This window comes from Camelus ferus, chromosome 3 (genome assembly GCF_009834535.1).
Source record: "Camelus ferus isolate YT-003-E chromosome 3, BCGSAC_Cfer_1.0, whole genome shotgun sequence".
Classification (NCBI taxonomy): domain Eukaryota; kingdom Metazoa; phylum Chordata; class Mammalia; order Artiodactyla; family Camelidae; genus Camelus; species Camelus ferus.
Genome location: NC_045698.1, coordinates 103,794,266 through 103,809,125, shown reverse-complemented (window position 1 = coordinate 103,809,125; position 14,860 = coordinate 103,794,266). Strand labels below are relative to the sequence as shown.

General features: G+C 39.1%; 1 protein-coding gene across 5 annotated transcripts in view; it reads left to right on the top strand.

Moving 5' to 3' along the window:
* The window catches only part of JAKMIP2 (janus kinase and microtubule interacting protein 2), a 158,151-nt gene that overhangs the window by 110,045 nt on the left and 33,246 nt on the right, over positions 1–14,860 (top strand). For 4 of the 5 annotated variants that reach the window (XM_032477050.1, XM_006191584.3, XM_006191583.3 and 1 more), the window contains 10 exons: positions 376–516; positions 2,344–2,400; positions 3,298–3,417; positions 4,348–4,476; positions 6,892–6,975; positions 7,659–7,721; positions 10,357–10,455; positions 11,671–11,769; positions 13,473–13,526; positions 14,384–14,449. In XM_032477050.1, the coding sequence (XP_032332941.1) occupies positions 376–516; positions 2,344–2,400; positions 3,298–3,417; positions 4,348–4,476; positions 6,892–6,975; positions 7,659–7,721; positions 10,357–10,455; positions 11,671–11,769; positions 13,473–13,526; positions 14,384–14,449 (912 nt within the window). The remainder of the gene's footprint in view (positions 1–375; positions 517–2,343; positions 2,401–3,297; positions 3,418–4,347; positions 4,477–6,891; positions 6,976–7,658; positions 7,722–10,356; positions 10,456–11,670; positions 11,770–13,472; positions 13,527–14,383; positions 14,450–14,860) is intronic. The other variant, XM_006191585.3, reaches the window with a different exon arrangement.

Below are 14,860 nucleotides of genomic sequence, written 5' to 3'. Positions count from 1 at the left end.
CCTTGCAAGAATTTCACTAACATGCTTTTTCTAGAACCATACAGTAGATACCCCTCATCTCCTAAGATCTTGCACAATAGTTGGAAATAGATGCCATCATTTGCATAATGTATGAACAGGTGTTAGGCTCATGTCCTCCTTAACAGACTGCCAATCCAGTAGTAGAGATCTGCACACCTTCCCAGCGACTGCCACCTGTTACAGCAGACAAAAGGCACCTGAGGGTGTTAGTTGGTGTGTGTGTGTGTGTATTGAAACTGAGCAGTTTTCAAATTTAGCTGGAGCCTCATGAAGTTTCTACAGATACTTTACGTTAACCACCAAAGTTTAGGATTTTTAAACTCTCTACCTACACTTTTTTTTTCCCCAACCCAGAGAGAAAAAATTACATCCCATCCACCCTTGAAGAAATTAAAATCACTGAATGACCTCGATCAAGCTAATGAAGAACAAGAGACAGAGTTTCTAAAACTTCAGGTCATTGAACAACAGAACATTATTGATGAGCTCACAAGGGTAGGTCTTGGTTTATCTATAAACCCTAAGCTGTTCCCGAGGACAAGTAGCCAAGAAATCAACATACGCTAGCAGCACTTAATAATTTTGGATTAGCCCCAAAGGCCCAAGTTCCTATGTTGAATATATAAGTAGATTCAAGAGACTTTATTCCAAAAATACTGGATATTATTTAACTGCTTTATACCTTTTCAATTATAATTTTTTGCTGACTAATTTGATAAACAAATAATAGCTGCAAAGCACATTAAAAGAACTTTCAAATGCACTGTAATGTGAGTAGGTAGGTTGTGTGGGTGTATCTTGTAACTGCCTTCCAATATCAAGATTCTGAGGCTCAGAGATTAAATATTTTGCCTCCTACAAGACTGTTGACCTCTTGTTTCCCAACACCTAATCCAGTCTCTAGCTACATAGTGGCAGTTTAATACATATGTGTAAAATGACAGCTGAAATTCCAGTCCAGATCTCCTGACCACGACTTTAGTACCTGCTGAAGCAGGTAAAGGAGTTGTTACTCTCATTTGCATCTGGCTGAGATCTGTGTTAACGACAACGTTGGACTAACACCTGTAGATGCCTTTGGGTTTTCTTTTTTGCCTCTCTGTCTTTATTCCATGAATGATACCTGTGGTTGCACTCCATTTAGAACCAAGCCAAGACCTACAGAGTTGAACTAGTGATGGGGGAGTGGCAGGCAATAGTCTTCAGAGTAGGGTGAGCGGGATGATTTACTGCCATTGAGGGAAGAAAAGATTATAAATTCTGTTTATGGTTAATTATGGCTCACCCTTTTAAAATTTTCTATGTTGAGTATATGTTACAATGCATATACTATATTAGGAGGGTCATCTAAGTATACTGTAAAACTTTTGACTATCTTAAGGTTGCATGATCAAATTATTTTTATTTATTAAAGGTGAAAATCAAAAAGGTTAACACCACTGGCTTAACCCAGATTACTTCTTAAACATGGCCTTTGAAGCTCTCTGCCCCTCACTTCACTTCCACATCCTTAGTAACTCATAAATCTCAGATTCACTAGTCTAGGAATTTGAATGGCTTTGAGTATCAGGAGTTTAAGCTAGTTTCTTAGGAATTTTGAGACGTTCACACATGTCTATCAGACTTCCAGGGAGGCATAAATATCATTTATTCCATCCACTTTTGAATTTGTACACTAAATATATGGAGTACTATACAAATGAGCATCGAATTACCAAACTATCTCCTTTCACGAAAATAATAAATCAAGAAATCTATCATTATTTCTAGATATTCTTTGAGTTTCCCAGAACATTCTAATGAGAACCACCCCCACCGAAAAGGAAAACGCTAGATGATTCCAACCAAGTAGGTACTCTGTTCTAACTTCAGAGGCTACAGGTGAGAACAAGGATCCAAGAATAGTCAGAAGGTAGCTTTCTATGCTTTTCGGGTGATTTAATGGAAACAATAAAGTTTTTCTTTATTGTGAAATGATATTTTTCAACACTTAAAATAATTTGGAATCTGAGAAAATTGAAGAGTTGCGCTTTGGGAGAACATGACGATTTTATACTTGACCTTCAAGTATAAAATAGAAGATGCCAGTTAGGAACGCATTATACTTTCTGGTTGTGAGGCTTTCAGATCCACACAGATTATCAGGGACAGTACTCAAGGATCAAACCCAAAAGATGCCACAATTTACAAAACATAATCATATTTTAAACAGAAATATGTAATGCTCTAGGGGAAATACAGCTCTGTCTTTGGAAGAAAAAAAAACCTGTAGGAAAATAGGCACCAAGCCATGATCTGAAAAGTCTTTCATCTGTTTTCCAGGATCGGGAAAAGCTCATTCGTAGGAGAAAGCATAGAAGAAGTTCGAAGCCAATTAAGGTAATGAGAGAACTAGGTTATCAGGCTTCTGCCACACACAGACACAGCGGGAAAAGTGAGGCTTGCCAAGGAACCTTCCTGTGAATATGTGATAAATCAGATGTTCCTGAACTGCAGAAAACCATGGGGTTTATTTGCCAGAAGAAATGTCTTCCCTTGACAGTTCTCAGAAGTCCAGAAATGATTGTGTTGTGGATTTTAACCTGAAAGGGTTTGCTTTCTGAGTGAAGAAGCCACTAGGTTTCACGTAGAGAGGGTTATCTGACAAGTCGGAGAGTCACACTCCAAGGACATGCAAGAGATACATACAATTTGACGTCTCCCTTGAATATTAGCCTCTGATACCCATCCTATAATTGATTAATATATTTTTATTATTCACTCGGGCAATATTATTGATAGTGATACTATCCACCAATATCTGTGTAGCCTCTTAGAATTCATAAAGTTTTATTTTAATTTGTCTCTTTGTTTGATTTTTGTTTTTAACGATTGCATCATTTGATTTGAATGTGGAATTAGATGATAGAATTTGATAATCCCCTTTACACGAATGCCCGGACTTTCAGAATTCCTTGATTGTATTCTGAATATCGGCCAGAGTAAATCGCATAAACTCATCATGGCATAAAATGTAACGTAAAAGAGGATCCAGTGTTTCTATGAAGAGAGCCAAACATTAATGACTCTTCCTCAGAAACATCAGAAGTGAAATAACATGGGCAAGCATTTATTGGAATTACTGTGTCCACGCCTAATATTTTTATTTCATCAAAGAAGCATTGAAGGACCCATGTCTTCTATATTTGCATGCATGCCAGGCGACAGAATTTTAATAAGAAGTTGACTTTCCGCACTTTTAGCTTTGTTAGTAACCGTGTACTTTCCCTCCATTAGAGGCCTGTTTTGGACCCATTTATCGGCTATGATGAGGACTCTATGGATTCAGAGACGTCATCTATGGCCTCGTTTAGAACAGACCGAACGCCAGCCACTCCTGATGATGACCTGGATGAAGTAAGCCTTTTCACTTCTCTAATCTTCTGTGATACTGTCATCAACTCTCCCCTTGAAGGAGGAGGAAGAGCACTTCACTTTTTATCTCCTTCACGAACAGCATGTCATCTCATAATAGTGACCGATTTCGAGGCCATGCTTGACTTCGTTATGTCTTGGACAGTAGCTTCACCTAAGTCGTGCAGCCCTTTTAGAAACTTCTCTGAAGTTCAGCTCTGTAACCTCAAGACTTCTTTCAAAATAAAAGTTACTCTCCCACATTCTTCATCCAGAGAAGGTGTAAACCAAAGAACAAGCTTTTAAATACAGTCTAAGACAGTGTTCAGCAAAGTATGTTCTGTAGACCACCTTCATCAGAATTATCTAGGGGCTTCAATTACAATGAGAGTTTTCGGACTCACAACTCCTGACTCAGGATCTTGAGGGTGGAACCCACAAATCTTCATTTTTCACAAAACTTCATGGTGATTTTATAATGCTCTGAAGTTGGAGACTCAAAGCTGCAAAACCATTTTTATAATTTATCTGGGGAAGAAGTTGCTTGGCTATGTATGTATTGAAAAGAACTGAGAATAAAACTGATAATCATCTCCTCAAATTTGGATCCAAAATCTAGGTGTAAGTTTTTCTCCTTTGGGTCCAAAATTTTCTATAATCCAAGCCCAAATAGGTAATAATCAGAAATATATAAATAAGCAAATGCTTCTTTTATTAATAAATACCTAAGTACTCCTGCAGTGTCCATCTTGAAAGTGTTACAGTATTTGTGCCCATACACATACTTGAAAATTAAGAATAAAATCGCACAAAATCCAATAACAAACAAACCTTTACTTCTCTTCAAAACATGGACACAAGTTAACATTTCACATTGAACACAGGACGTAAGCATAACATAATAATTCTTTGGCTTTTTTGTTTAACCTCAAGAGTTTAGCAGCGGAAGAATCTGAGCTACGGTTCCGACAATTAACAAAAGAATACCAGGCTCTCCAAAGAGCGTATGCCCTCCTGCAGGAGCAGAGTGGAGGCATCCTCGACGCTGAAAGAGAAGCCAAGGTTAGTGTACATCTGGGAGAGGGCCCTGAATTGGCTTGCAACAGTCGCAGCACAAAAGTACCATGGACATGAAAGTGTCAGTAGGATAGCTTGCCTGGTACCCATCTCACCACTGCAGCTTTTGAACTGTTTTATCTTTTATGTCAACAAACCTTGGATCTGGAGACATTAGAACCAGCTTAGATCAATGCTTTTGTTCCTTTAAAGATAGTGGAGTATATAGTTCTTATTTGTGCTGTTCGAAAACTTAACAATTTCAAAGCTAGACAGTATTGAATTTTGATAATCCATTTTTTTTTAGTTTCTTGCTTGGGAGAAAAAAAAAAAACTTTTATCTTTCAAAAGCAATGGGTAGCCAGTTCCTTTTCTTAGTTAATAAGAGCATTACATTGACAGCTTACTGAGAACTGTCACTGACAGTATCTCATTTAACCCTGGGGACAGCCCCCTAAGGTGGGTATTTTATAAAAAAAGGAATTTGAGGCTCAGAGAGGTTAATTGAATTACCCACAATCACACAGCTAATAAATGGGAAAGTGGGATTCCAGCTCACATCTTGCTGGATCAGATGTTCTTTCTGTTATGTCACAATTGCCTCTCATTCGTCTACTTCAAACAAGAAAAAGAAACACATACAGTACTGACACTTAACATTTATTGAGTACTTGATGTATTCCAAGCATCGTGCTGAGTACTGTATACACATTATCTCATGCAATCCTAAGATAATCCTGTGAGTTAGATGCTATTATTAACTCTTTTTTTAATAGGAGAGGAAATAATAGCTTAGTAGGAGTTAAACATATCTTAGGTAGTTTAAAACCAGAATATGTAGCTTAGTTAGGTTAAAGCTAGGGGATGAACCCAGAACTGAGTCCAGTCACAACTGCCTTGCTGTAACTGCCTCATACATTAGTTTACAAAAGAGCAAGAGAGAGCGTGACCACTCAGCGATTTTACCCTGCTTCCGATTTAGAGGGTCTACAGTTCATTGAGAAGTATTATAGGAACTACTGTTAGTGGCTTAGTAGGAAAACATAGATACTATAGTTATGTATTTTTAAATATATACGTTCATGCACGTACACATGCATAAGTGAGTAAACATGTTAAAAAAAAAACCCCTATAGACAGGCAAGCAATCATTAGGAAGGATGTACGTGTGTGCTTTCGTGTCTGTGCCCTAATACTGGAATAGTTGTGGTTTTCACTGTCAGTGTTAACTACTTATTCTTACCAACGTGGGGCTGGTCAATGAAAACAGTAGCATATTGTTTTTTGGAGAGGTGACGATGTAGAAACCAGTTCTCTTTCTCTTGTCTCACTCTCCCATCAAAATACAGGTTTAGCATTATTTATGGCCTTTAGAGTAAGAAAACTTACCATGCTAAGCAAAATAGTCTAAGACACATCAAGATGTGAGAAAGAGAGCAGTAAAGTTGAAGAAAGTAGAAGTGCAAAAATGGGTAATACAGATGAAAGGATATCAATGAAAACAAACGATACAATCATTTCAATAGAGAAAAAGTACGTTGTACTCAACACCCATTCAAAGTTACATAATTCTTAGAAAAGCTAAGCTTGGAGTTATTTTAACCTGGTAAAGGTAAATATAGTATTTAGCAGTCCAAAGATGTATTCTGCTCATAATGAATAATAAGAAAAGGACACCAGCCATTTCCTGATTTTGTTCGACTTTGTACCAGAGGACCTATCCAGGTCATAAGACACGAGAAAAATGTGGGTATGGGCAGAAAACAAAGTGTTTCATGGAAAATAGGATTGAATCTAGAGAGAATACAAAAGAATCTGGAAACATTACTAGACTAAATGAAGTAAGGTTGTTCCGTGTAAGATTAGTGTCCCAAACATGCTGATACGCACACACACACATACATACACATGCACACACACATACACATGCACACACACACGTAAAATTCTTCCTATGTACATACACAGATTTGGATTTAGATTTAAATATAGGGCACAGAGTTGGCTGTGAAAGAATGGGGAGATTTTGGAAAGAGAAAATGGGATAAGGTTTTCCACAAGGGGAACACGTCCAAATAAAGAGGGAAGCGGAGAGGTACAAGGCGAATTTTAGAAACAAGGAGGTCACCAGTGGGTAGAGGTGGACTCCATGTTGATGAGCGGTGGGAAAAGATTGGAAGGATAAGGGGAGATTTTGAAAACCTGGCTAAAGGGTTTGAAGTCTTAACCTGATGCTAAAGGGAGCCACTGAAAATGTTAAGCGAGAATTTAGATTATAAACATAGTTTTAAAAGACCCTTTGAGCATAGGAGATTCTTTTTTTCTCACTTGCTGAGTTCTAAGCAGGGAACATGAGGGGAAGAGAAATACTGACTTCTTCTCAGTTCTACTTACCGAGTTCTGGAATTCTGGTCTCACTAGGCTCAAGAGCAGCTCCAGGCAGAGGTGCTAAGATACAAAGCCAAAATTGAAGATCTGGAGGCGACTCTGGCTCAGAAAGGACAGGTAGGCATTTGGTTGCTAGCCCGTCTGCAGATGCGGGTGAGTCAATATGACCTTCCCCTCGATCGCCCCGTGCATGGGCCCACCCAGGACACGGCTTGGCTCTCCGCAGTGACCTTTCTCAAACTGTGTCAGAATGTTCAACCCTCTGTTTCTGTCCCTGGTGTTTGGCTGGCCAGAGTGTGAACCCAGCTACAGCAGCCAATGAGGCTGGGCAAGAGAGAGACTGGCAGAGGAAGAGGAGCCTTGTACACATAGCCTAGAGTGGTCATGAGCTGCTGAGACAAAGACCCGCCCCTCAAGCTGCCTTCTTTGCCTCTCTGCTACATTTATGGTTCTGCATTTTAATGTTTTCCATCCATACGTATCTAGCCTGTGTGCATTCTGACCCTTTTCACTTTTTGCCTGTGTGGTCACTTCTGAGTCCCCAGAAGGCTGGTCCTGGATTATTCAGATGGGAAAAGACAGGGCTAGTGAGTGACAATGAAACGGGGGTTAAATTTTCCTGGCAACTTTGGCCCCATTGTCTTGGAATAAGGAGCTGGCCGGGGTGGGTGTCGTTTCTCAGCCGTTGGCAAGCAAATAAACCGGGTGGAGAGAGGACAGCTCTGGCCAAGTGGTTTGAGGACACATGCTCTTTTGTGCCACTCTGAAATGCTGACTGCACCATATTCTTTGTCAAACAGGATTCACACTGGGTAGAAGATAAACAACTTTTCATTAAGAGAAACCAGGAGCTTTTAGAAAAGGTATGTGGGGGCACAACACCCTAGTGGGGCAGAGGAGAAAACGATGAGAGATCCAGGAGCAGCAGGGGTTCCTCTCAGGAGTGGCACAGGGGCTAGGGGACGGGAGGCTCTTCCAGCGCTGTGCTCCCCTCTGCCGCGTGCCCGCCTGCATCTCTGTCACCGCCATCACCATCAGTTATGTGGCACGTGGTGTGCATGGCTCTGCGCTGGCATTGTGCCGACTTGAAAGGATGTGATCCCTGAAACCTATCGATTTGTTACATATATATATATATATATATATATATATATATATATATATATATATATATATACACACACACACTGTATGTGTACTGTATATATATACATACACCCACACGTGCACACATCCTGTGTGGGCGTCCATCTACAAAAGCACTCTGTGAATAACACTCGTTACTTTGTGAAAGGAAATGACTGCAAGGCCATGCTGCAACCGAGCACAGACTGTGCTCTCACTTAATTTTTTGCTGATCTTGCTTGTTTATATATACACACACACACACACACACACACACACACACACACACACAGATATATCCATATATATATATATATTTATTTATATTTTAATGAAAGAACTTTTTAAAAGATGCATCCAAAGCACAAAAAGAGCTTGTACGGGAAGTTGTTCAACAAATCAAGATGCAAAAGCATGGCTTCGGCCCAACAGATAGAATGAATTGGAGTTATCTGAGCACAGGCTTTTGATTTGGGGCAGTGAAATGCAACAGATTATTTTCAGTTCAGATGTGGCTTTGCCTTTGGTCTTTACCATTCATGATGTGAAAAGATTACAAGATAATCTTACGTTATTCTTGACAAAAACAGAATTTGAAAGCCCATTTGAATAAGGGAAATAATTCTGCAGGGCAATCCAGAATTATTTAGAAGTTAGTTTAGGACTGTTTCTACCAATATTCACTAGTTTTGACAAGTAATAAAAATTAAGCACAACACCCCGGTAAGCGTGGAAAGAGAAAGAAGCTTGTCCTCCCTCCCCTCTGGTCTGGCAGAGTTGGGACATCCTATCTCGCTCTCTGTATGATGGGAGACAGAGTTGATGTATAGAAGGTGGGTGGCGATTCCAAGATTGAAGACTGGTACTCTCAGAAGGGTTAGGGGTCCCCATAAAGAAACTTGATGGACATTGGCCCTGGTCTATGAATTCAACCACCTGTGAACCACTAATGCTGTTACTACTGCTAACCACCAGAACCAGGAATCTCCCCACATGTCCCATCTCTGGTCCCAATCCAAGATTCTAGGAAATAGAATCTCTTTTGTGATCTAAGTCAACTTTTAAAAACTTTTGAAAGTTTACTAGACCACAAAAATCTAGTGTAAAGATCTTGAGAGTTTGCTATATTAATTAATGTCACGTAGTATCTAATTTTTCCCCATCTTTATTTTCCTATGAGAAAAAGGTTTTTAGTGGTCTCAGGGGTGCCCAGTAATAAGTGTTATTACATTTGTTTATCATCTAAAAAATTAACTCCCATTATGTCTTCTGTCTGATTTTCTTTGGGCTCAAAGGGGAATTTTTGAGCTCAGATTTCTAAGAGTAAAAGAAAACTGAATCACAATAAAGCTAAGCATTCTCCTTCGAGTGTGTATACTTGAGAAAGAAAGATTCATCCCATATTGAAAATCCCCTGGTTTTTTATTTCTAAACTCAAGATTTTAAGTAGTTACTGTGCAGAAGGCCCATGTCAGAGGCAGCCCCAAGCCCTTTGCAGATCATGACAATTTTCTGATCCCTGGTAGACGTGGACCCTGTCTACAGGAAGAGGCAGGTTTGTACATGACGAACTTAATTTCATGCTTCATCAGGTTATACTAGACACCTTCCAGGAAAGCCCTAAGGGAAAACAAAGAAAGAGGTGTCACTTTGGAATGGGGAGACAGGGAAAGCCTCTTATGGTAGGAGACGTTAGAGCTTGGTGTTCAAGGAAGCGTAGGATCTCCTCATGTAGGAAAGGAAATGGGGGCACCCTTCTCAGGCAGAGATGAGCTCCTGGAGTAATCAGACAGTCAGGGTTTCCAAATTCTAGTGTGTGTGCGATCACATGTGAGTGTGTGCATGTGTAGACATGACAGTGAAAACATTTAAATCCAGGAAGCAGATTATTAAGGGTTTTGAACTCCATGTTGAGGAGTTTGGCCTTATTCTGCAGGTAAAAGGAATTCAACAAAGTTTTGTGTAGGATCAGAGCTGCTTTTAAAAAATTATTTCTCTGACAACTTGTAACTCCAAAAAGAAGAGGTGTCAGTCTCCATTATTCGCCCCATTAAATCTAGTTCTCGGACACTGTCCATGACCCACAGCAAGGGCGTGGTGAGTACACTCAGATTCAGGACTCACAGGGTCTCTAGACTTTATCTCAGTGAATGGAGGTATCCTCCAGCGTTTTTTTCTGTGACCCGAAAAACTCAACCAAAGGATAACTGGAAGGAAAGCCAAAGGCTTGTTTTATTCACATCTACTTGGGATTTGTTTTTTCATGGTCTAGATGATTTATTCACTGAGTAAAAGAATGCGGTCCATGCTTGCTTTGCAAAGTTGTAGATGCTTTTCGCAATGTCCATCTAACTTGAGGATTTACTTTATTAGATAGAAAAACAAGAGGCAGAAAACCACCGGCTACAACAGGAACTACAGGATGCCAGAGACCAGAATGAGCTGCTGGAGTTTCGAAACCTAGAGCTAGAAGTAAGGAAATGATGATAATTCTGATAATAAAAATAATCATAACAATTAACATGCACTGAGCCTGACCTTCGTGTGAGGTGCTGAATTAAGCCTTTCAGATGCATATTCTCATCGGACCTCACAGCCACAACCAAGATTTTCTAAATGAAGCAACTGAGGTTAAATAATTTGCCCAGGTCCTATGACTAGTAAGTGGTGAGACTTTAATGCAACTCAGAATTGTCTGCTCATGCTCAGATACCATACTTTTCAACACTGTTGCCTTCATGAACAAGACTAATGAATCATTTTTAAATAATGTAAATAGTAGCTTTCAAACTTCATCAATACGTCATTGCTTTTAAATGATCCTTTTCATCCTTCATTGAATTCTGACTCAGAAGAATATTACTCCAAGAATCGTATTTCAAAATGTACTCTATACAAAAATATTTTATTGTTAGACCCTTGAATGTATAAGCAGACTTTTTATTCTATAATGCATTTATGCAAAAAGCTAAGAAGCAAGGTAATTTGTTTTAGGAAATACTTTGGCTAATCTGAATAAGTTTCCATCCCTTTTTAAAGTTAATGTCAGTCAAATCAGATTTTGATTATATCACACAGAAGCTGGCTTAGGGTCTGGTTGAACATATGCTGATATGCAGAGGATAAGAAGATTTATCATTTGATTTCTCTGTTATTTTGCCAGCAATTTCTTCTTGAGGTTAATTCACATTAGATTCGGATAGAGTTAGCAGTTGGTATGCTTCAGTAAAGAAGAGTTAAGTCATCCTTGGTAGCCCACATATCTTACTTATAAAATTTGTGTGGATTGAATATGCAGGAGGCCTTGAGCTGCCATAAAACTTCATGGTCGGAAGAATGTTCTTTGTGACACCTGAAAGCTCTAAATATTCATATAACTTAAAATGGAACTCCACTTTCTGCATTTCCCTGATCCAAAAATTTGCAAGACTGGATGACACCATCCATAAATTCTTCTCCTGCACCTTAGTTGACTAATCAGTTCTTTTCCATTAAATTCAAGCATGAACATCCTGTGGGGGTTTTTTGGGGGGGGGGTTGGGGTTTTTGGGTTTTTTTTTTTTTGCCAAATGGCATATTGATGAAGTGCTGAAATACCATAGAGAGAACACTGACAACTGGTTTAGTGATTAATCAGTTGTTGCTTTTTTTTTTTTAATTCCCATATATTCTTCACTGTATTTCAAGGAAAGAGAGAGGCGATCCCCTCCATTTAATCTGCAGATTCACCCATTCTCAGATGGTGTGAGTGCTCTCCAGATCTACTGTATGAAAGAAGGTGTCAAGGTAGGCAGACGTTTCCTCGTGTATGTTGTAGAAAGTAGAAAAACTGGGAATTGGAAAAGGGGAGGTTGCTTGTGGCTGTTTTGTCTTCCTGTCACTGGGTGTCATTTTGATACAAACTATGTAGGCACTGAAAATTGTGACATGGGGATTTCGCTAGAACGCAAACAAAACATGTGGCAGATGTATGAATGGTCTCAGCAGAAAAACACAGGAAGCCATGATTGTTTAGAACAGAGTAACATAAAGAGTGGTACAGAATCAAAATATTTATGAAGATGGTTACCCTCAGTTCTCTAGAGGAAATAGTAAGTAAGTGTAGTACTTCAAGAAACATAGTACGAGGATGCCAGATAAAAAAAGTATGTGTTGAGCCCCTTTGTTGTGCTGTTCTCAGTGCTGCAGAACTCAGTCTTGGAATTTCAGTATTAGAAGAAACCTTGAAATCATCTCGCCCACCATCTCTTTTGATATGGGTGATTTAGGGAGGATTTCTCTTTTGGAAGGTCTTGGGGTGTAGAACATATGGCTCACTTGGACAGAATAGAATTTTATCTTTAGCGATACTGGAATACGTTGGAAATATAAAGGTCAAATGGAGGTGGCTCTGTCTCCCGGAAAGTATATTGTCCTTCAATATAGTGAAATCACAGAGTGCCTGTCTCTCCCAGAGGTAAAGCTAGGGAGCCCCCTCCCTTCCTGGTCCCCCCTTTACCTTCTGCATGGCCTTCCTGCTCCCACTCTGAGCTGCTGAGTACACCTGCTTTAGTTGCCTCCTCTCTACCTGTGAGGATGAGCTGGACTTTTGTGTTCCTGGCAGTGGGGATCTGCTATAATGCTATCTGAACATGAGTAAGAGGAGAAAGTGATGCTAATGAGGTAAAAAATGGGGGGAGGGGAATTAGGTAGAAAATTGTGCTTTCTTGTCTTCCATCTTAGACCACTTTCATGATGTTTAACCTTCTGGCCTTTCTGGCCTGCATGAAAATTTGTAAACTGAAGCAATTATTTGATTCAACTCTAATTGAATGAAAAGCACTTTGTCTTTTCCTTAGGTTTTTTTTTTAGGTAAATCACAAACAACTTATGCCAATGCGTGTAATTTATATCCAAGGGAACTCTTTTAAATGGAGTGCTGCTTTAAACTGACTCAAGGAATGTAGTAAAAATCAGCTGTTTCCATAGGATGAAATCAGTGCTCGAAACCTAAAAAATGGAGCTGCACTGTGGCTTTCTATGTGGCAGTTAAAATCTCAACCAGATCAGAATTCCATTAATTAGAATGAAATTGATTGGTTATTTATATTTATTACTTGTTACTTTTTTTATACCTCAAATTTATAAAAATTGAAACAACTTTTTGACAATTATAAGAAAAAAAGTTAATGAACAAATTCCAAATCCTTACAGCATCCTAGACTCTTTTGTATACAATGTCTTTATCCTCAAGATCAGCCTATGAAGGAGGTATTTATTGTCTCCATTTTGCAACTGGCGAAATTGAAAATATACCATTAAGTAGTTTTCCCAGGTTCACACAGCTTATAAAAAGCAGACTGTAAACATAAAACCAGCTGTTCCTAAATGAAAACAACCCAAGGAAGTCGAGGTCTTAAAATGCCCCATCTAACTTAAGGCTCAGGCACTGATAGAATGGTAAGTCCCATTTGTGTCTTTGACTTGAATGTATCTCCTTGATTTTCCAGGATGTGAACATCCCTGATCTCATAAAGCAGCTAGATATCTTGGGTGATAACGGGGTAAGTAATGAATTAAGTGTAGTAAAGATATGAATTTGCCTAAAGAGAAGCAAGAAATACTTGCCAATGTATTGTGTGTAAAATGCCATCTTCACTTAAGCATGTGACTTCCTGAAGAAGATCAACGATTTATCAGACCAGTCGGCTGAGGGATCGTAAGGCTCTCTGGAAGGTAGTGGCAGAAGTGGGAACTGTTTTGGTGCTATTCCTGGGCAGGTTTCAGGTTTGAATGCCGACCACATCTGCGGTGATTAAAGCTAATTACCTTTCTGACTATTGCTGGGAAGCATCTGGCGTGAAAGTAATCAGTCGTGCATTTGCAAATACTGCAAAATAGTAGGGTTGGTGGCAGCCCCATAAAAATGGACTAGGAAACTGTCATCCCTCTTCTTTCTAAAAACACCCTCCAGGCAGGGTCAAGGCATATCAGTTCAGGGGGAGGACCATTCATTGCAATCCTAGATGAATGATGCATGTAGGCTGAAAGAGTCATGCAGTTTTTTCCCTTGAAAAATTATCAAAGGAGAGGCAGAGTCAATTAGATCACATCAAACTGCTATGAAGAGATTACTCTATTTCATTTTGGCTTCTGCTTTTCTTATGACAATGAAGTATGCTGACAGTGAAACAGATCAGGTCAGTACTAGAGAGATTTAAAAAATCACATTTAATGTACTTTTTACAGGTGTTGAATGAACTCTTTGTTAAGAATTATTACTAAATAGAATAGACCATTTGTGATGTTCCTGCATACATGGCAGGCAAGTTAGGCAGTATTTTCTGTTAGTATAAATATTAAAAAATATATCAAAAAGTGTCTTCAGCTTATTTTCTTTCTTTCTTTTTTTTCCCCACAGAATTTAAGAAATGAAGAACAAGTGGCTATAATTCAGGCCAGCACTGTGCTGTCCCTGGCAGAGAAGGTAATAAATTATACCAACATTTAGATCATCATCTCAGTGTCTGGCTTAACACCTAAAGTAGCAGGGTCAGGCTGAAGGACATTGTCTTTGCATGTGATTTTGCATTACTGAATACCTAGTAAATATTTCATTCCTCAGAGTGATAGAATCCAGATAGAATGAGAGCATGCAAAAGAAGTCTACACACTGCTTTAGGGTGGGTGCATAATACTTGCTTTAAAGTCTCTTAAAAATATAATTCTTAAATAGTGGAAACCCTGGATTACATTATTTAAGCCCTTCTTACCCAGCTGGGACACTGATAAAGAAGTTTTGTTGACAGATGCTAGCCTGGAGCTTGGCTCTCTTTATGAGCTTTTCCTTGGGCACGTACCTACCAGTTGTTCCCATCTGATTTTGTTAACTTGGTGG